The following is a 21834-nucleotide window of genomic DNA, read 5'->3' on the forward strand; positions in this document are numbered from 1 at the left end:
TAGAGGGCGCCCTACACGGGTGGGTCTCGTTAAATTTAAAAAAAACTTCGACTGATTGTTGCAGGAGATCTACGGGGACAATTCTCTATCTCGTGCGCGTGTTTTTGAGTGACGTAAGCGCTCTAGTGAGCGCCGATAGAGCAAATCAAAATTCAAAGCAATGTTGAACGTTTTTTTCGATATGAACGAGTTCCAGGGGGTCAGACTGTCAACTAGACTTACTATTTATCAGTTTTGTCAACACTGCGAGAACGAGTTCGTAAAAAACGACCCGATTTTGCATCAGGACATCTGGTGAAGAAGCTAACGCACTCTAGTGCTCAAACACTCGTTACCAAAGATAAAATCTGCATGGAAAAGAACCCGATTCGAGTCGATGGAAGCGGTAAAACAATAAACGACAGAGACCTCATCGAAGAGGACTTCCAGCACTGTTTTGACAATAGAAAAAGCTTATGGAAAGGTGTGTGGTGAGGAGAGGGGAGTATATTGAAGGAGAGCATTCGAATGTAGAATAATTTTTATAAGCCACAAGGAATTGTAATGAAGGAATTTAGGATTTAAAAGGAATTGAAACAGAAATATTCAATATTGACATTGGATCATCATCATGATCATCAAGCCTTTCAATCTCTTCGACATTTTGTCCTCCAGTTCTCTATATTCAATGCTGATATATCCTCCTCGGCGGACGTCTTCTCCTTGGCCACCATTGGGTCCATTGCGTCAATATTTCAATTGGTTTTCTTCTCATCATATGTCCAGCTCAATTGAGTCTTTGGATTCTTATCTAGTGTACTAAACGGATAAATAAGGTTCATTTATTTCCATGAACAACAAGTAGTTGATAATCGTAATAAGAAGGAGGAGTTAATCAGTAAAAAGTTTCATAAAAACTCAAGAATTAGATGTTTGGGTCATTGAAGAAGGGAAACGTGGTAAAAGAAAAAGAAGATGAAGAAAAACTGATTTGATTAAATGTCGAAAGAGGTTAGAATCACAAATCACGAAAATAAGTCATGGGTCTTGCAGAATTTTCAATATATTTTTATATATATATTTTGAAAGTTTTTTCTAGATGAAGAAAATTTAATGAAAATATTGTAAATAAATTAACACCAATAAAAGATAATCACGGATTGACCCCGTAAATTTTATCGACCCAAGTATACAAACGGTCATTGGAAGATGGTCCATTTAAATTGAACCCGGAAGACATGTAAATACATAAAACCCCCGTCGATCGAATAGAAACATAAACCATTTTAAATAGTAACCACATTGTAAGAAGCTTCACTGTTGAATCCTTCAGGAATGCACAATGGGACGCTTTGTGTGCCTTTAGTGAGAACCGGATTTTATTTTGATGGAAAGTATGATTATAAGTGAGAACAAAATGTGTGGTATCCCTTTGATAACACGACATTAAATATATACAGAGTGTATCGATGAAAAAAAAAAAAAAAAACAAACACTTTAATATAAATAAAGTACTGGATGACTTTTTTTGTGCAAAAATAGAAATCACTCATGAAGCCTTACGTTTGATGATTTTATTTTATTTTTAAATAATAAAACTTTTACAGCACTACAGACTCCACTTCCACGTGCCTATAACTTAATATTGAAGTTAAGAACAACTACGTGTCCACTAGCTCATGTCGAGTTGATCTTTGTAGTGGTCAAGTTTTTCTTCATTCGTCTACGAAGCTGCGTAATCGATTAATTCTTCGATTTATTCTTATCTTCCCCGCTTATGTAAAGGTAGAAGTTAAAGATCGCGCGTGCCTAATCTCTAGAAGCAACGCAGCTCCACTAAAAGCGACTAGATATTCGATCCGAACCGTCTGACCCTTGATTCGTGTGAATAAGAAATAAGTAGGAATGTAGGTTTGTTGAATTGTCCTAAAACGTGCCATCGGACATATAAATTAATAAACTAAAGCAGCTTGGAATTGTTTAGATACGGCAACGATCACTATTATTGTTTTTATTAACAAAGTTGGTTGAATGGTGGAAAATCTTTTTTTTTTTTTTTAATTCCATGGTGTCCATATCGAATTGATCGATCTAATAATCAATAACGTTGTTCGTATTAATATATTTGAATATAAAAAAAGTTGTTTGTGGGATTAATTAAATAGATGAACGGTGAGAATGTTCACCTGGGCGCACGGAAGCCACAATACATATTAATTACATTGTATGCAAATTGAAACTATGCGTTCAATATTCAAGATCCCCATTAAAATTACTAGTAAATGATATTATCGGGTAGATATTTTTTTAACCTGCATCGACTATTAATTAATATTCATATTTAATAATAATATTTCATTAATATGAATATTGGATACGCCAGTGGATTTTGCCATTTATCACTTTCGAAAAATTTGTTTTACGATTGTCTTAATCGTTATAAAAAAACGGAAATATTCCACGACACCTTTCGAAGAGCCCTTAAAAATTTTTTTTAACGGTAAAAAAACTAATTTCAAACAGCTAAAAGTACCTCGAGTACCTCTGAGTTAATGTCACTAGCCTCGAGGTTAGGACGGAATATTTAAATGCGGCTTGAATTTCAAATCCCCCGTGTTCTAATACATGAATAAAAAGTTAGTTAATGTCATGTATATTTCGAGTATTCGGTAGACGAATGGATTCACACGGGTCATTTGAATTTATTATCATACTAGGGGTTCGCTCGAACTCACGATCAGATAAAAAATTGCTTAAGAACGACAAAGTCCACACTCGACAACACAAAATTATTAGTTCCATTTATTAAAGTTCCAAATATTTATTTATTAAGAAAATAAGCTCCGTAAACTAAATTAGTTGCATGACAGCGTACACTAAATGTGAATAAATTTGATTTGGACAGGACCGATTAGAGAAAATATGAATGAATCCATTCGACTTTTCAAAAAATGTCGAGGCCAGTCGAGCTCAAACGCAGACTCAACAAATGATGGAAAATATCGAAAAATTTGTGGACAATGCCGCGGCCAGTCGAGCTCAAACGCAGACTCAACAAATGATGGAAAATATCAAAAAATGTGCGGACGTTGCCGCGGCCAGTGAAGCTCAAACGCAGACTCAACAAATGATGGAAAATATGAAGATGTAGATGAATATTTAGAAATGATTCCATTCGACGTTTTATCAGCAACTATTACTGATAGAGAAATTGAAGATATCGACAACGAATCAAAGAAAAATATATACTAAAGTATATTTTTGTTTGGATTTGACTGAATTTCAACAAAAACTTATTTATTTTTTTATTAAGAAAACCTTTTGTTGAATATCATGGATTATGTCTATGGGGGAAATCATCTAAAAAGAACGCGCGCATTATTTAGTCGCTCTACTCCGGAAACTGTTGATTTTACAGGAAAATGCAATAAACATTTTTTGTAGATAATTTTACTAAGAACAATTTTTATAATAATCACTATTGACCTCAGAGAGATAGATCGCGAAATATTTGCGAATAACTGATTCTAATGACCTTTCGAACTTTATAACTTTTTTATCCGATACGATATCGATGTAGATTCTATCGTATATCTAAAACTAATAAAGATGTATAGAAAAATTCAGTTCCCTAGGAATTTTTCCGCAGATAAAACCTAAAATGACTGGACTATGTATGTACCTGATGTTTGGTTTCAACTTTAAGCGATTAGATTTATCAAGATTCTTTTATTAATTGTACAAGTATGTTTTTGAATTACTTCATGGCCTCGATTTTGCCCTATTTTGAACAATTTGGTTAAAATTACCCGAATAGAGAAGCAATAGCTGGAAATAGCTTATAAAACTAAAAAGTCAAATTAAAATACAGTTTAAAAACATTGGGAAACAAATTTTTACTATTCTTATACTATTGTGTATTAAAAAAGTATTAAATCTATGAATTGTTTCACATAAACACCTTAAAACGATCAAGGAGTACTCCATATTTGATTTTTTGGAATGAATTCGTCATGAACCAGACCACGACTATCGTAGAAAACGTTTAGCAATACTTAATATTCGACTGATTTAGGACCATCGACCTTCTACCATATCTGGTGCGTAATGGTGGTTAGATTGAGATTCTGGAGAATCGAATCATCGAATTTTTGTACCAGTTTAGTGAAAACGAAGGTCGAGGATCCTATGCAGCTGAGGTTCGATGCTATGATCGAAGCGATGGTTTGAAAACCATTTACTAGATTTTTGGGTAGTTTGAAGTTACCACTTCCATCGTTAACGTTAACTTCATATTAAAATATCAACCAACATATGCTTAGTCGATCCAAAAGAGATGTTTCGTAGCTTTGTACCATTAAGAGATAAAATGGACTCTCGAAAACATTTCTACAACATTATCAATGATTTCGTAAACGTTTTTATAATAAAACTGACTTGAACGAAGGGAAACCCGACCTAGGCAAACCAATAATGGCCCAAGCATGGTTGAAGTTTGGATAACTCGACCTCGGTCATCCTATAGTCATCCAGACTTGGCAGAACTCTGAATAACTTGATTTTAAAAGTAATAATGTGATGTAGATCAGACTTGGGTTTATCTGGGCAACCAGGATTGGTCTAAACTTGTAAACCAAGCGAGGGAAGTTGTTATCGTATCAGAATCCCACCAAGTCTGGATCAGAGTTGTACATACTCGGCCCAAGTGTGGGTCTTTACTTGACCCATCGTGAAATCCTACATGGGGGTGCTGAAACTTTAAAAAAGCCTGTACCGATTTGGGAAAAACTTGATCAGACTATGCAGTTTATTCATTACTATTTAGGTAGTAAATTTTGATTAACTTGAAGACATAAAAAACAGTTAGTTTCAATTTGTGTATATATGATATGGAAAAAAAATATGGACAATATTGAATACTGTGTATAAAGTATGTCTCGTTTTATTTTATAGTTGTTGTCATAAGAAGTATAAATAATTTGAGACATTTCTATGGGTCGGCGTAAAAAATTATCACCTTTTCTAAATACACTTAATCAGTTGCGATGTGTTTGTCTCTTATTCAATGCGTAAGACGCTGACTATAAAATTTATGGTGAAACTAGCGACATGTAGTTTTTGTTCAATATATTCTATACAGGGTGTATACAAGACATTTATGCTGAAGCGAAACGCTATTTTGTCACACGAACTCGACTTAATTTAGGTGACTGCATTTAACTAAGTTATGTTTGTTACATTGTACAGCTTTACAGCTTGGTTTAACAAAATTATGCAGTTTCATTTGTGAATGGCACAGCTGGGCCATAACAAAATCTTACTCCATTGCAAAAGAATATTGAAAATGATTATTTAAAGACCGCTGCATATGAAAGAATTTATAAAAACTATGTCTGAGACAGAAATTTTCCAAACTCGGCGTAGCAAAAATTAAAGAGGGAATATAGTCCACAAATACGAGGACTAATGAAGGATATAAGCTTTGAAGGATTTTATGAATGTTCTCAAAAATTAATAAATAATAAATACTCGAATCGATGAGTTTATAATTTGATATGAAGCTTTGAGATGTAATATGTGTTTAAACATACATATCCTGCACTTTCATTTGGATTTCTTCCCCAAGATTTTGGGAGCTGCGATTGATGAACAAGACGAAGGATTTATCAGGATATTTCGTTAATAAAAAAGCGCTATCCATAGAAATAAATCCAGGAATATTAGTAAATTTTTAGTTATTTTTGTACTTTTTATAAAAATATATGTTTTGATGTCACAAGAAAACCCGATGTGTCGATTATTTTTCATTGATTTTTAATTTTTTGGTGACCGTAGTACGTTCAAAATTTGTAATAAGTTTTCGTGTGTCAAAAAAAGCTTAAATTTGGTTGACCAGTGTAATTTTTATAAAAATCGACAGTATAAAGCACACAGGAAGGAATATCGATGATTTTTCGGGTTGCTCTAGAAGATTCTAGTAATTTTTCAAAAATTCAACAACTTTTGTGATTTTTTTTAAGGTTAGTTCAATGATATGACTATTTCCAGAAAATACAAGAAATATCTCAAGAGCTCCTGCTCTTTTTTAACTATTTCAGCAACTTTAAAAGTTCTCTATAATCATAGATATTTTGAAAATTTGATCTGGCTACATGTTTAATAGTATTCTAAACGTTTCTAAAAACTATGAGGAAAATCACGTATAGGGATGTTGTAGAAGGGTTGTTAAAGTCCTAAATCTAGGAAATACGAGAAAATTCTCAAAATTTTGGTGATATCACAGACATTTCCAGATAATTTAATCTATTTATTTTCGTTCTGAATCTATAAAAAATAAATCAGTAAAATCGTCTCAATTTCAGGTTCATTTAAATAAAAAAACTAATTTCAAAAAACAGAAATATTTACGTTTCAACCTATTTCCGTCTTCCTCAAAATATTTCGGTTTCTTAGAACAGATGGTTTATCAAAATTTCCGTATGTTTTAATATTTAATAATTTTAAATCAGAATATAATAATTACGAATATATTAACGATTTTCCATTATCAATATATAAAAAAAAATAATCAAATATTAAAATAAGTTATGGGGGAAGATATATAATATTTCTGAAAAATGATTGTTTTCAAAAGATTCGTTCGATAGAGCAAAAATATCACCTACATCAATCAGTACCAATAAATTATCTCGAAAACGTTTCAGTTTCAATTACGAATCGAAATTATGTTTTTTGCCAACCAATTTGCATATTTTTAATTGACGTTTTAGGTAATTGATTCCACAATAAATAAACGCGGCTGAAACAAATATCAGATTAGTTATTAAGCGACGTTGCCTAATATATATATCATTTCTCCGAAAATGCTGATATTTAAATTGATTTCACGACTGTGAACCCTTAGAAAAAACAAGCTTTATGTTCGATTTAAAGGTATGCCAACGAATCAAGATGCTTTTTCCAAGATAAGTTAGAAGATTTTGTAAGAGATTTAAATCTGAACAAACCTCAGAATTTTTAGCAAGTTATCAAACACTTGTTGATAAAAATGGGCTTTAATAACTCAAATTGTAGCCTAAAATTTATTCCAATTACATAATGGAATAGTTTACTTAGTTCCCACAGTACAAAAGTAAAAAATAATGATCACGAGTTGTAAAGTTATGTCGAAGAAACGCGCCCTCCAAAGAAAATATGGATCTTGGAAAAGCATATATAACACCACTCAATAAGTCGTGTGACTGACACAAAGATGGCGCTACCATTCTTAAATCCATTTGACGTTTGTGAAGTACCAACTTTGAAAAGTGTAAAATATCGATTAGTCAGAAAAAAGTGACAGCTTTTTAAGGGAAACTATTGTACAAGCTCAGGAATGGTTTCGAAAGTATTATCCATCGAAAACAACCATTTGCTGATGGTTTGATAAATTTAAACGTGGTTTCACAGACACCAATGAACGTTCTTGTCATCCAATTGAAGTTCTTGGATATATCTAATTGTAAAATGAAGTTATACTTGAATACATCAATCACAAATCGAAAAGAATAAAAAACAACGTGTCGATGATTCAGAGCAATTTTTAAATGGAACGAAAAGTGAAGTGCTGCAGTCGATGTGGCAATAATGGAGAAAAATATATATATATAGGAGAGACCTGTCGTTTATTTTCAATTCGGAATGTTATTTTCATCATTATTTACACAAGAATTTAACGAGATACGGTCAACTCCGGTATATTTTTTACGATTTATTTTTTTCGTATGTGACATGCAGTATTTACATAACAGAATGTAATATTTATAAGGGTGTCAATAATAAACGTTAAAAACGATAAATGACGCTCGAATTTTCGTCAAAACAAATAATATAACGAACTGAATATATATATATGAATTGATTGGATTTTTACTAATATTGAACTTTTCCCCTGTATACAACTGGAATTTATGTATCTTCTCATACTATTCAAATTAACCATTCTAACCTCAAAAGGAATTTACGTCAAAAAAGTTTTAGTCGTTAGTGATATAGATGTTCCCACCAGGTCTGGATGTTTCTTTATTGCCGTACTTGCAAAAGGAAGTAAGCGGAACGCCTCTATTCAATTCATGTTTTTTTATTTTTCGAATTTGAAAAGGCCGAAGAGAAAAGTTTGTGGTCGAGCTGAGCGAACTTGTCAATCCTGAGAGGCTGGGTCCTTTTTATTTCCTATAGTTTATACGCGCAAATAAATGTTTTTCCTTCTTAAAAACAAATAGGAACTTTAAACAACAAAATATAATCGAAAAACGGTTGCTGTAACTAATTAAATTGATGTCTACCTAGATCAATGCGTTTTTCAACGAAGAGTGGTCCCTACAAGAAGAAATCACAGATACTAGTCATCCAGAACGCGGGGCGTCGGCAACAGAGCCCGTTTTTAAGAATTTCTAGTGATGTTTCGAAAATTTGGAGCACGAACATTCTTCGTTTTCGTTTTTTTCGACACCGTTGCCAGACTTTATGTTGATTACAATCATTATATTCTTCGTTCTGAATACTATCCGCAAACTTATGTTTGTTCTTTCTTTTTTCTGATAATTATATGATAAAAATCATCTTGAAACGGTGGAAAATTGATTTTAGAGAAGTGGTTTGTCAATACATTGACACCTAATACATCTATACATACTTGAATAGAGACAAACTGTATTATAGTCTTAGTCATTTTGTCTTTTCCGTAAATAACGACGACATTTATCAAATATTATTACCCCAGTTAATTGTACAAACATCGGACTTATAAATTACTACACGTACAAACATTGAGAAATGTCTTAGGTAAATATTCATTATATTCATTCACCATCAAGGCTCTAGTTGTTTTGAGACGATAAAATTCTTTGCCTACAAACATAAAATACGAAGACTGATCAGTAAGAACGCGTGTTCTGTTTTAACGGATTTTCATTCATAAAATTCCAAATTAGATAACACGCGGAAATTACAAAAAAAAAAATTCGTTTCAAATACTCCATAGATAATGTTTTTCGAATGATAATTACTTCATCATATTAATAACTGGAAAAAATTTCAAAAAACACAATTCGGAATTGGTTTACATCGTGTAAAAATAAAAAAAACAATTTTCGAAAGTTTCTTTTAATTATATTCGTGAAATACGTATTACTGTAGAAAAAATTGACAAGTCTCATATATACAGGGTGTTTTCAAATTCGTGAGATCAAATTTACCGGGTGAAACAAAACAACACAACAAAATTTCATCAACCCACACCTTTCCGATATATCACTCTTAAAAGATGACTTAAATTGAGTCGCAATTTTTTTTTCTAAACGTTTCATTTCATTTCAGTTACCTCCTTTTAAGGGTTACGACTGAAGAAATTTTGTTATAGGAAAGAATCCATCGTAATTTCATATAAGGAATCACCTCCTGAATTTTGTCTCATGGATTCAAAAGCACTCTGTATAACAACGCTAAAAAGCCACGTCTCCCAATGGCTGCATAGTTTAAAGGCCACGTCTCCCCATGACTGCATAGTTTAAAGGCCACGTCTCCCCATGACTGCATAGTTTAAAGGACGCGTCTCCCAATGGCTGCAGAGTTTAAAGGACGCGTCTCCCAATGGCTGCAGAGTTTAAAGGACACGTCTCCCAATGGCTGCAGAGTTTAAAGGACACGTCTCCCCATGGCTATATAGTTTAAAACACACGCAGATTTCTATTTTTGACCTAGTTAGTAATTTCTGTAATAATATTATAATTTTTTTCCTTATATTTTCTGCCACGTCTCCCAATGGCTTCATAGTTTAAAGGCCAAGCCTCCCCATGGCTTCATAGTTTAAAGGCCACGTCTCCCCATGACTGCATAGTTTAAAGGACGCGTCTCCCAATGGCTGCAGAGTTTAAAGGACACGTCTCCCCATGGCTATATAGTTTAAAACACACGCAGATTTCTATTTTTGACCTAGTTAGTAATTTCTGTAATAATATTATAATTTTTTTCCTTATATTTTCTGCCACGTCTCCCAATGGCTTCATAGTTTAAAGGCCAAGCCTCCCCATGGCTTCATAGTTTAAAGGCCACGTCTCCCCATGACTGCATAGTTTAAAGGACGCGTCTCCCAATGGCTGCAGAGTTTAAAGGACACGTCTCCCAATGGCTGCAGAGTTTAAAGGACACGTCTCCCCATGGCTATATAGTTTAAAACACACGCAGATTTCTATTTTTGACCTAGTTAGTAATTTCTGTAATAATATTATAATTTTTTTCCTTATATTTTCTGCCACGTCTCCCAATGGCTTCATAGTTTAAAGGCCAAGCCTCCCAATGGCTTCATAGTTTAAAGGCCACGTCTCCCCATGGCTGCATAGTTTAAAGGACACGCAGATTTCTATTTTTGATCTAGTTAGTAATTTCTGTAGTAATGTTATGATTTTTTCTTATATTTTCTGATAATATTATACCAAACAACGACTAGGATATTCGATTATCTTGTCTTAATATTCCATCTACATTAAATAATTTGATAAGTCGTGGATATCGAAATCGTGAGGCATGTAGGATAAATAACGGCTTAGATTTTATTGTATTACTTTTTTTGATACCCTGTATATGATCATACAAGTTTAACAAGTTTTACAATTGGTCCATTAAAACCAGTTTTATTATTCATAAACCGGAAGAGGATTCTAAGGGATGGTTAATTAAATACAACTGGACGAAGGGGATTCCAAAACAAAAGAGATATTTTCAAGGCCAAAAATTGCGTCGACCAACATGAGAAAAAAAACAAAAATGGTACTCGATGACCGCCTTATTATACAAAGTGAAGAAATAAACTATATAAGGTATTAATCGTCGATAATTTACCTCCCGCCACTCGCTCATTAAATCCAGCTGAAGATGATTTAGCGGATGGATATTATTTTAAGTATAAAACGTGTCAACGTTGGATTCGTATCAAAAGACATGAATCTTTTGCAAAAACAACATTAAGAACAGATCACAAACAAGATGCTTCGGACACTACAATCATTGAACGCATTATTAAGGTCGATTCATAAGCTGGACTTTCCGTTTACCGTTGATGGTCGCTGTTGCAAGATTAAAAACATTGAAAAGCTTTAAACCATTCGTAGTTACCGTTTGTTGATCGGTCTGTTTATTGTGGACTTTAGGCATCGCTTGATTTCTCTTCGTTATTTTCCATAATTGCGAAAACAAACAGCATACGTCAAAAAGAATAACAAAATTTTTAGGTTAACGGCAACAACGTCTAGTTTATCGTTTTTTGCACGTTTCATAGGTGGCGTTTATTGACAAACTTCAGTTTAAACCTCAAACGTCGGTTTAAGATAAAAAAATATCGTTTTTTGCACGTTTCATAGGTGGCGTTTATTGACAAACTTCAGTTTAAACCTCAAACGTCGGTTTAAGCTAAAAAAAATCGTTTTTTTCACGTTTCACGGGTGGCGTTTATTGACAAACTTCAGTTTTAACCCCTAACGTCGGTTTAAGCTAAAAAATATCGTTTTTTTCACGTTTCATGGGTGGCGTTTATTGACAAACTTCAGTTTAAACCTCAAACGTCGGTTTAAGCTAAAAAAAATCGTTTTTTTCACGTTTCACGGGTGGCGTTTATTGACAAACTTCAGTTTAAATCTAACCAGCGGTTTGGGGATAGGTAAAACTTTAGATTAACATGAAACGGAAGTTTTTTGCACGGTTTTGTTTTGTTCTTTGTTAATTTTTGTTTGTAAAAGTTTCTTAAGCAATTAAAAAACAAAAATTTTGGTTATAATTATGACAACTGACAGAAAAATGTCGGTGACCTGTGAAACAGAGCAATCTTGTTACTTCTTGGTTTAAACTAGAGTTTAAATCATACTTTAACTTTAGTTTAACCTCCAGTTTTACCCTTAGTTGTAAAATTGGCCTTGTTATAATTGTATCAGGTCGTTAGAAGTCTAGTTACGAATATTTATATCAAAATATTTGTTATTGAACGCGAACGGTATAAAACGCAAAAATAATAATTAAATCTCGCACACTTGAATTCGTACAAACACACCCTTAATGTTTTATAAATTATATTCCGAATAAAACAATAAATACTCTTATTTCATTTTTACCTTTTGTATTAACACAATTTCAAAATGGCCGATGTGCACGATTACTTTGTTAACAGTACGACGATCTTATCAGTAGAAACGGTATTACGTTCTAAATAATAATTATTATATGAGGCAAATATTATTTGTATGACGTTATAATGCAGATCGGAAATCTGAGTCGGTTTAACAAAGCGATCTGTATCAATGAGATATAGGTATATGAAATATAAAATATTTTTGTTCCACACTGCACATATTGGGCGGTGTACAAATTAGATTTGCGTACTGATAATAATAGAAATGAAGTACGTACTTTATTTTAAGCAGTGGTGCGTAAAAAAACGTATTATTAAGGTCTACCTAGCAACGACAAATTTTATAACTCCCAAAATCCGTTTGTTGTTCTGTAAATTTGTTCGAATATTAATATATTGTATGCAATTCACTGCGACGTCTTTTTATGATCGGCCAGTGAAGCTTTCCACGACTTTAACCCATTTTAGAAGGTCTGAACGAATGTTCTGTGCTTGCGGATCATCCCTAAGGATTTTCAACGTTTGACTGGCTAATTACATGAATAACTATTTGTTGTATTGTCCACAGTATTCGTAAGATTTAACTCCCTCCGACATTTAGGCGCTATCAAAAAATTTCGAGCTTGGGAACTGAATTTTTTACTGTTTATTCTCTCTAATATTTCCAAAATAACTTTGTATAAAATAAAATTGATATTCATCGGACTGATCGATCGTAAAAACTAATAGTAACCATTCGAAAATACTAAAGTTAGCTTCCACTTTTCGCAGGCATATTCTCTTCAGGTCTCAATTTCCATCAAAGTTTTAACCATCCCGAGGGATGTCTGAGATGGAGTTTTCCTAAAACATAATCCGGTAGGGGTCAGCATTTAGTGGTAATAAAAAAAAACCCTCAGGCAGAAGCCACTCCCTCTAGTCGATGTTGGGAGAAAAAAATCCCTTATCCGATCGGCAGGTAAAAATATCGATATGTTTGGGTGACAGAATTTGGCTTGGGGAAAGCCCGATAATTATAACAACAAAATGTTTGAATTATCAACATCAAATCATTTAATACTCACGGGGATATTTCGGGTAAACGAAAAGGTAGTCCGACTACATCATACATTTCCTGATGGATTTTCTTTTTTTCTATCTGCATAAACTACAGCAATGACTGTTTCCGAGACACTGCCGAGACACTTGATGATTAATTGAATGTGGCTTTACTCAGTCGCTGGATTAGTAGCTTGTTCTACACCAAATCTAACACCATGTGATTTTTACCTTTAGGTTATTTATAGACGGTATTGGAGCAAAAATAATCGCTTAAATTGAAATTTTTTGAGTTTCTAGTTAAAACTGTTTAATGTAATGAATATTATGAAGCGTTGATACATTTTGAAACGCCCGCAAATACCAGGTAACGCGAAACATTTTCGGTGTCTCTTTTTCTGTAATTTACCTCTCAATGGACGTTATTATCTAAAATTGCATCCAAAACTTGTTCGCAACGATGCTTTGAAGTCAACTTTAATACTCAAACGAAATATGCTTTTGGTGAAAAACCACGAAGCGCATCGGTCGAGCGCATCGTTATTGCAATGCACGGTTTATTCGAGAACAATGAAGTTATTGTAGATATTGGAAGTTGAAAATCCGGTTACCGCAACTCGGCTACTATGATAGAAATCCAAGAGAAGTTGGAAGTTTCGGTGAGTTTTGGAGCTTCTTCTATAGGGTAGAAAGGAAGAATTTACATAAAACTAGTCGAGATGCGTTTGGAGTTTTAACAAAGTTTTCTCTTGTCTATTCGGATCTATATATAATCGGAAGAATCTATACCTAAACATAGATTCGTTTCGTTAATGAAATTTTAGTTTATTCGATGATAGTTTACTAAATCGATACGTCAATATAACGACCTCACGAGGCACCGAATCAAATAAAGTTTTTAAACAAAAGGATTAAAGTAAATAGAATTCCTCGTGAGTAATGAGTTAAACTCGAAGGTTTTTGTAACATTTATAAGAATAGAACTTCCGTAAACTGTCATTGCTAACAATTTATCAAAAGTTTTGATAATAATAAAAGTTGTTTCATTTATATCTGTCCCATTCGGCGAAAACTGATATATAAAAGTTAAGCTAGAACTACAACAAAGTTTTAATTACTAATTGAAATTGAAAAATATTTATTTAAAGGTTGATATAGTTACGAAAAAATCATAATATTTAAAACAAGAATATCTAGATAATTAATTAACTACCAGAAACTAGAAATAGTTTGAAAATATTCCACGAAGATGGTCCAAAAAGTACCTGATCTGACTTAGAGATGGCGGTAGTTGCTTGACAAATGTCACTGTACTAGAAAGTACATAACCTATACAGCATATGTTTCAAATTCGAAGACTCCACGTTATTTAGTATTTGTTTGGTAGCCCAAACAATCTAAACGCTGAGTTTTGTTATCAACATTAAAATATTGGGTTTAAACGACAAAATGAGAGTGACGACTGCAGAAATGTTGAAGAAAATCCACGAAATGAAACTGGATGATCGTCGACTGAAGGTGCGCGAGTTGGCAGACACAGTAGACATCTCAAAAACTATGATATGAGAAAGCTCTGAGCGAGATTTATAACTATAGATGAAACGTGGGTCCATCATTTCACGCCTAAAATAAAAGAACCGGCTCCAAAGAAGGCAAAAATCATCACGGCGTCGGTTTTTTGGGATGCGCGTGAAATAATTTTTCATTAATTATCTGGTACAAGGAAAAACTATTAACGACTAGTATTATTGCAACGTTTGAACGAAGAAATCAAACCAAAATGACCGAATTTGGTTGAAGAAGAAAGTGTTGATTCATCAAGATAATGCACCAGGTCACCAGTCCTGGTCGCCAGTAGACAAAAATTGCACTCTTCATAGAATTAGAAGTTGTCAACATCCTTCGTCATGTTTAAATTTAGAATGTACACCGAAATTTTCCTTGAAGCGTGAAGAATTTCAATTTTATAATTTGACAGAAATTTGTACAACGGAGAATCGCGAATTCTTGTTGGGCGTTGATTTACAATCGTTAAATATACACTTTTACACAAAATAAAAAAAGGGAAATTCTTTTTCCGATGGAAAATATTTAATTTTCGGTTCACGTACAATTCTGCTCGGATGTACATTCTCCGATCCCCCCTGTTATTCGTGACCTGGAGATAGTCGGTTCCCGCGTGGGATACCGTCTGAACCAAAACCGTTTCCACAAAACAAAAACAACCCTTGGCGTTTTCTTTTGTTTATCGAGGTGCCAGATTTTTTCGTTGTAATTGTTGACCGTGAGGATATTTGATTTTGATGGGAAAGGTGAAGGGAGAATAAAAAGTTTTCGTCGGTCTTTGTTTTTAGATTTTTCAGAGGAAAGTTTGAAATACGAGTTAAGTAGATAGACCGCGGTCAATAATTTTTGAAAAATAATAATAGGAGGAAACTCATCGGAGAATATCATAAAATTTAAAGGAAAAATTATTTACGGGTCGTCTAATGGTGGAAAAGGGAAGGGGGTGATTTGTTTTTGAGGTTAGAAAACGGTTTATCTCGATTTTTGGAAAAACTACAAGTCTTATGGAAAAAAGTCGAATGGGAAAATTGTAGGTAATAAGAAGATCTACAACTTTTGTATTTACAATTTTTTCACATAACCTCAAAATTTATGTGAAATTAAAAAAAAACCAATTATTTGATATTTTATTTTTACAAAAGACCTTTTTTCATGTAATTTGATAGTAAAACTCACCTTTTATGTCATTATTTAATCTATTTGATTTTTAATATTTATTTTTTCATTTTATTATGAATTAATATCGAATAAGCACGATAATTTTGAATAAAAAATTCTACCTTCAAAATATGGTTTTTTTTTTAAAGTCTCTTAAAGAGTTTAAAGTTTAAATCTCTACTTTCTGACGGTGTGAAAAAATTTTAAAAAATATTACCATCACCATGATAAATTTTCTCAGAAAACCCAAAAAAAAACGAATAAAAACTCGCATCTTAAATTTTAACGTAAGTAATTGAAATTTTATATTCTAATTACTTATTTTTATCAATATTTAATGTAATATCACGTTTTTTGTGTAATTAGAGCGTAAAATTGTAAAAAATTACTAATAATTGTACTTTTTCAAGTCAAATAACTTGAAAAAGTTTTCGGATGCGAGTTTTTTCGTTTTTTTTTGTCTTTTCTGAGAAAATTTACCATGGTGATGGTAATATTTTTTAAAATTTTTTCACACCGTCAGAAAGTAGAGATTTAAACGAACAAAAAATACCCCACTTTAAAAAAGAAACTGATACCTTAACGGGATAATTATCTATTGAAAATTAGGGCGGTTTTTCGATATTGTGGGTGAAAACATAAATAATTCTTATTAAATAAATTATAGTAGGACATTAGAAGGTAGTTTTCACCAAATTTCGTGAAAAAAAAAGGTTTTCCGTAACAAATAAAAATGAAAAACCAAAATTTTGTTTATTTCGATTTTTCACATAAATTTTGAGGTTATGTAAAAAAAGTGTAAATACAAAAGTTGTAGATCTTTTTATTACCTACAACTTTACCCTTCAACTTTTCACTATAGAACTCGTAGTTTTGCTAGAAAACGAAATGAATCGTTTTTACCCTTAAAACCACTTCCCGACCTCAGATCGCCCCCCAAAATTATTTTTCCTTTCCTTTTTTGTATCATTTTTGAAGGTTTCTACACCCCGGTCGATTATAAAATGAAAAATTTTGAATTTTAGTACAATAAAATTGACACAATTCGGTTATAAAATGTTAATTTATTCATTCGCTCTACCAGCTATTTTATTTATCTTATCTTTATCTTTTTTTTTTTTGTAAAGTTTTTCAAATACATTAAGTGACGTAACTTTTTATTGATTGCGTGCCCGCCACCAGTTGCATTAGTTGCAATCTTTTCATTTCCAATGAATCAGCTAAACCGTCAATCAAGTAATTGAAATATTATGCTAATTGACGCATCAGGAACTGAGCACTATTCGACGCGTTCAATCGAAATCGATAAAAAAATAATTAAGTTTTTCTCTGTATGGAAAAATAAATTACATTTTTGATAGCGGGTGGTGTCGACGATGAAAATTGAGATGTTAAGTGATTTAAATGTTATTGACCGTCAATAAATATTTGAAGGGAGAATTGGACGGGTTATAAAGAGAAAGCGTGTCGAGATGAAGGTTTTAATACCAATTTCTAGTACCATAAATGATAAACATCTAAAATCTTTTTCTAGGATAAAAATTCAAAAATATTCACGATACCGTAGATCTTAAAGTTTATTATAGTTCATTCTAAACGTCTAAATTATTGTGTATTGCACGGTTCTTGAGTTCGGTTTGTATTGCGCAGAATCATCACCGTACCAAGGACTGTTTGACGGTTCGGAACGACGATAATAATCGATCCGCTCGTTAAAATTTTAATCTGTAAAAATTGAATTTGTATATGTGTGTGTTGAATTTTGCAAACATTGTTATTAAAAACAACTATTTCACTTAAAAAATTGTGATTTGGAACGAAAATCCTCTATGAAGAAAATAGAGAATCATCTCGCCCTAAAAAGGTTCTGCAACATCGAATATCAAGGACACAGTCATGGTTTTTTTTTATTGTAAAGGCATAAAGTTCTAGTTTCTTGTTTACAAGAGATTCCTGAAATGTAAAGATCATTAGTTCCAAAATTTATTAGTTTCTTTGACCATTTTCAAAATTTTTATGGACTAAATCTACTTATTGAAACTTTAGATGATGGAATATCTTCAAATCTGATTTTAAAATCATCATACAGGGCAATCAAATGTTAAACGTATGTTTGAATATCTTCATCGAGGCATTCTACCTGCGACGAGTTTGAAAACTGTGAAAATTCGCGTTTCTATACAATATTTTCCTTCGTAAATTTCAATTTACCAAGAAAAGCTAAAATTATACTCTTTGTTTTTATCAAATTGAGGCTGTACCCTTGTAATTGTTGATTGAAGTCATTAAATTTTTTGATCCGCTTTAAATTTTCTTTTCAATCAGGATCTTCATTTTCCAGAAACTCTAAAACTGCGCCAAAAAGTAAAATCTTTGGAAGTCTTCATGATTTTCATCGTACAATTGTGCAAATAAGCGAGTTAACTGCAATCTTCACAAATTGAAGACGTCAAAGCAATCAATTACTTAATTTTTTTACTACTAGACGTCGATAGATAAAACAGTTACCTCTGGTATAATTCTTTCAAGACCATGACATCAGCTCCATGTGTTACCATCGAAATAACGAATTTTGCTTTAAAAAAATCACTCGGTACATTAAAAAATATCGATTCTACGTCCACAACAAATCGAATATATGTTAATAATGATGTTTCATTACCAGGTAAACTAAAATAGGTAAAATGATATTTCATAGATCTCAACGTAAATTCCGTGGAGTCTCCAGTGGACACTTTAGGAATCAGGGGCTTAAACCAACCGCTTTCTATTCCAGAAAAGTTTCTAGTCGTTGATGAAAAGTTTTTCCACCTTGTTTTTAGAATGTATATAATCATTAACAAAATACAAACTAAGCCAATAAGTTAGCGCTTATTCAGATTTTTTTATATATTTTTTTGTCAACGTTAATTTGGGGATTTGACTGGACGTTTTCATTTTTAGTTATTTCCAACAAATCGAATCCAATATGAAGGCGGTTTCGAGCTGTGTACGATGGTGTGGAGACGTCTAAAATATTTCCAAACGTGCTATACAAGAATTGCCCAAATCGCACATAGGCGCGCTACGATTTTCCAAACTGAAAAAATATCTGATGAGTCAAAAAAGTTCGTATTACAAAAATAAATTACGTTTATTTGCATTCGACAGTTTCTGAAAACTGATTTTTCTGCTTCTACGCCAATAGCAGACCATTTTAGAAGAATTTTTACATTTTCCGTTAAAAAAAAATATTTTTCCTATATTAATAAAGTCTATTGACGATTTCGAAATATAGATAAATTCTATTTATTACTTGATATATAAGAATCTTTAGCGACGTGCCCCACTGATGTTTACCCTTATCGAAACGAGAAAAATCAGAAATAGGAAAAGCTGTGGAAAAGAGAGCGGTGCGTTCGGGTGCCAAAGAGGCTTTATTATCTATTTGTTATGCATTGCGTTTCGCTGAATTGAATAGGGTTATATTATTGAATAAGTTTTTGTGGGTAAAAATTGACGAAAAGTTCGAAATGATTTGTACCGGAGTTTCGACGTGATTTTTTTTTATCGAAATATACTAGAATGAACTGTTTCGATAATCTGTTTATACCCGTAAAACTTCAAATATATTGTTAATAACACACATGGTCAAACAATGTTTCAAACGATCCTTTCTACCTTGTAAAAACCAATAAATTTGATACATTGTGGCTGAAGTAAAACTCCTTAAACGGATAATATACGTTTCATAGATTTTTTCCACATTTTATGTTGCATAAAATGATAAACCTCAGATTTAAATTCCAGTACAACATATAATTCCTTTACAGAGTTTCTAAAACTGCGATTTTCTCGAAAAATATTATAGAATATAGAATATAATCATCCACAGGACGAAAATATATTTTTTTCAATTTTAAAATAGATTCTAGTGGTGTCGCAGAGCCTTCAATTAACTTGAGTTTATCACCAATTGTCTTCAAGCTTGTGTATCATCGTCAAAATCAAATTTTGATAATAAATTTGCCAGGAAGACTCAAGTTCTGACCAGAAAATATTTTTTTACTGATGGTAATTGGAATATGGTTATATAAACGTTCAAGATACCGTGGACAACTTTGCAAAGAAACGATGCAGTCCTTAACAGAGCAAATGCGTTTCGTGATTTACCGGATAACATTAAATCCAGGAAAAAAGCTTATTTGGTACTCACAGTATCCTCCGGTTGATTATGACGGGTAAAGTTGAAGGTCGTAGATGAATTGGAAGGGAACAAGCCTCTCGTTTGAAGAATATTAAAGAACGGATTGGAATAAGAAAAGCAGGACAGTTATTTCGACTAGAAGATGTCCCAGAATTGTTCCTAGCCAGTGGATGCGACATTTTCATATGTTGTAATAACCCTGTTGTAGAATCATTCATTTTCCAATAATGAACCATCAATTTCTTCTATTTCAAAAACTAATTCGATTGGTTTTATGAACGAGAGAGTTGGAGCGTCAATTGGTTATACATCAATCGCGAAATTCGACAAAACAGTGTCATGTCGTTCGATATCCGTTGAAAGTTTGAACTGCACTTAGTTGATTGATAAGCGACTATAAATTGAAAAGTGATGTTAGAGACGGTGGTTTACGCCTCGCGATCACTTAACTGCGTCGTATGCATTTTACCTATTACCATTTTGTGTTGTCGAATACTATTAGAAATAATTAACGGTATGTGAATGATCGAGATGATTAAATGATCATTTAGAAAGTATTTGCTTTTACTATTTTAATACGACAATGATGAAGCAACTTTGGATTCGGAAATCTATCGAATATTAACGGCAGTTTTGTTGGGGATTTGCTGCCTTAAAGAATACCTGAAGATTATTTTGCTCGTGTACAAAACGAAGCCTTTATTCACATTCAATCTAAGCGGGAAATACCATCGAACTCCAGAGCATCACAACGTTTGAAATAAAAGAAGAAAATGGTTCGAGTTTGAAGAGACCAGATCAACACGAGCGTCCAAGGTCATCTAGAACAGTTGAATGGGTCTGTTCGAAACGATCCATCAAGCATGATTGCAATTATGCACAGTTACAGTGAATTCAATGCGCAGATTTAACATCTTCAGACTTTTTCCTACGAGGTTATGTCAAATATAAAGTTTGCAATAACAAAATCTTGTAGAATCGAAAGAAAATAACTTTTTTTGAGAAATAAACTTCCAGGCAATACATTTCAATATTTTGAACTCCCCGCTTTTCTAAAAAATGTTTTTGTAAATGTGAATTTTCTTATGAGACATTAAATACAATTTAATAGGGTTTACAATTGAGTAGGGGATTTACTTTTTATTTTTTGTATACTAATCAAATCAAATTCCTAACGTGGACAGACGAAAATCAGATCCCCCGAATATCCTTGGAGTAATAATTTATTTATAGGTTAGAAAGGACGAAAGCAGTTAGTAGATAAAGTGGATTAATAGGTTGGGTGTTAATTATGATCCTAAACGAAAAAAATGATTGATACGCTTTTGATTATCGAGTTTGTTTGTTCATTAAAAGATTCGATAGTCAGTTTTTTAATCTTGTACTAGAAGCAAATATATTTTTATATAAAATTGAATGAAAAAAATTGTTCTGCTATGCTGCTACGTGTCTGAAATAGCTTTTCAGTTGCCAAATAGACACGCTCATCAGTGTCTCATTTATTTATTTCGTATACTGAATGAACAATCGTTTCTATTCTTCGTGAAAATAGATTTTGGGATAAACACCACCTGTGACTATTCGGGTGGACATTTGAAAAATGCGGAATGTTTGAGACTGGAACTGTTCACCAAATAATGGAAAAGGTATCTATACATTATAAATGTACGACTATCGTTTGAAATCTACAGTCATGGACTGACGCCGAATCATTCAATTTTTCATATTGTTTACAATAAAAAATATGACC

At 32.6% G+C, this 21834-nt stretch overlaps 1 protein-coding gene across 6 annotated transcripts in view; it reads right to left on the bottom strand.

Moving 5' to 3' along the window:
• LOC130899263 (uncharacterized) overlaps positions 1-21834 on the bottom strand; it is a 354925-nt gene that overhangs the window by 88441 nt on the left and 244650 nt on the right. The window contains exon 1 of one of the 6 annotated variants that reach the window (XM_057809057.1): positions 20094-20533. The exons of 4 other annotated variants lie outside the window; for them this stretch is intronic. In XM_057809057.1, coding sequence (XP_057665040.1) covers positions 20094-20320 — 227 coding nt within the window. In that variant the 5' untranslated portion in view covers positions 20321-20533. Of the gene's footprint in view, positions 1-20093; positions 20534-21834 lie in introns of those variants that run through there. One more of the 6 variants, XM_057809058.1, reaches the window with a different exon arrangement.

Source organism: Diorhabda carinulata, chromosome 11, assembly GCF_026250575.1.
Source record: "Diorhabda carinulata isolate Delta chromosome 11, icDioCari1.1, whole genome shotgun sequence".
Taxonomy (NCBI): Eukaryota; Metazoa; Arthropoda; class Insecta; order Coleoptera; family Chrysomelidae; genus Diorhabda; species Diorhabda carinulata.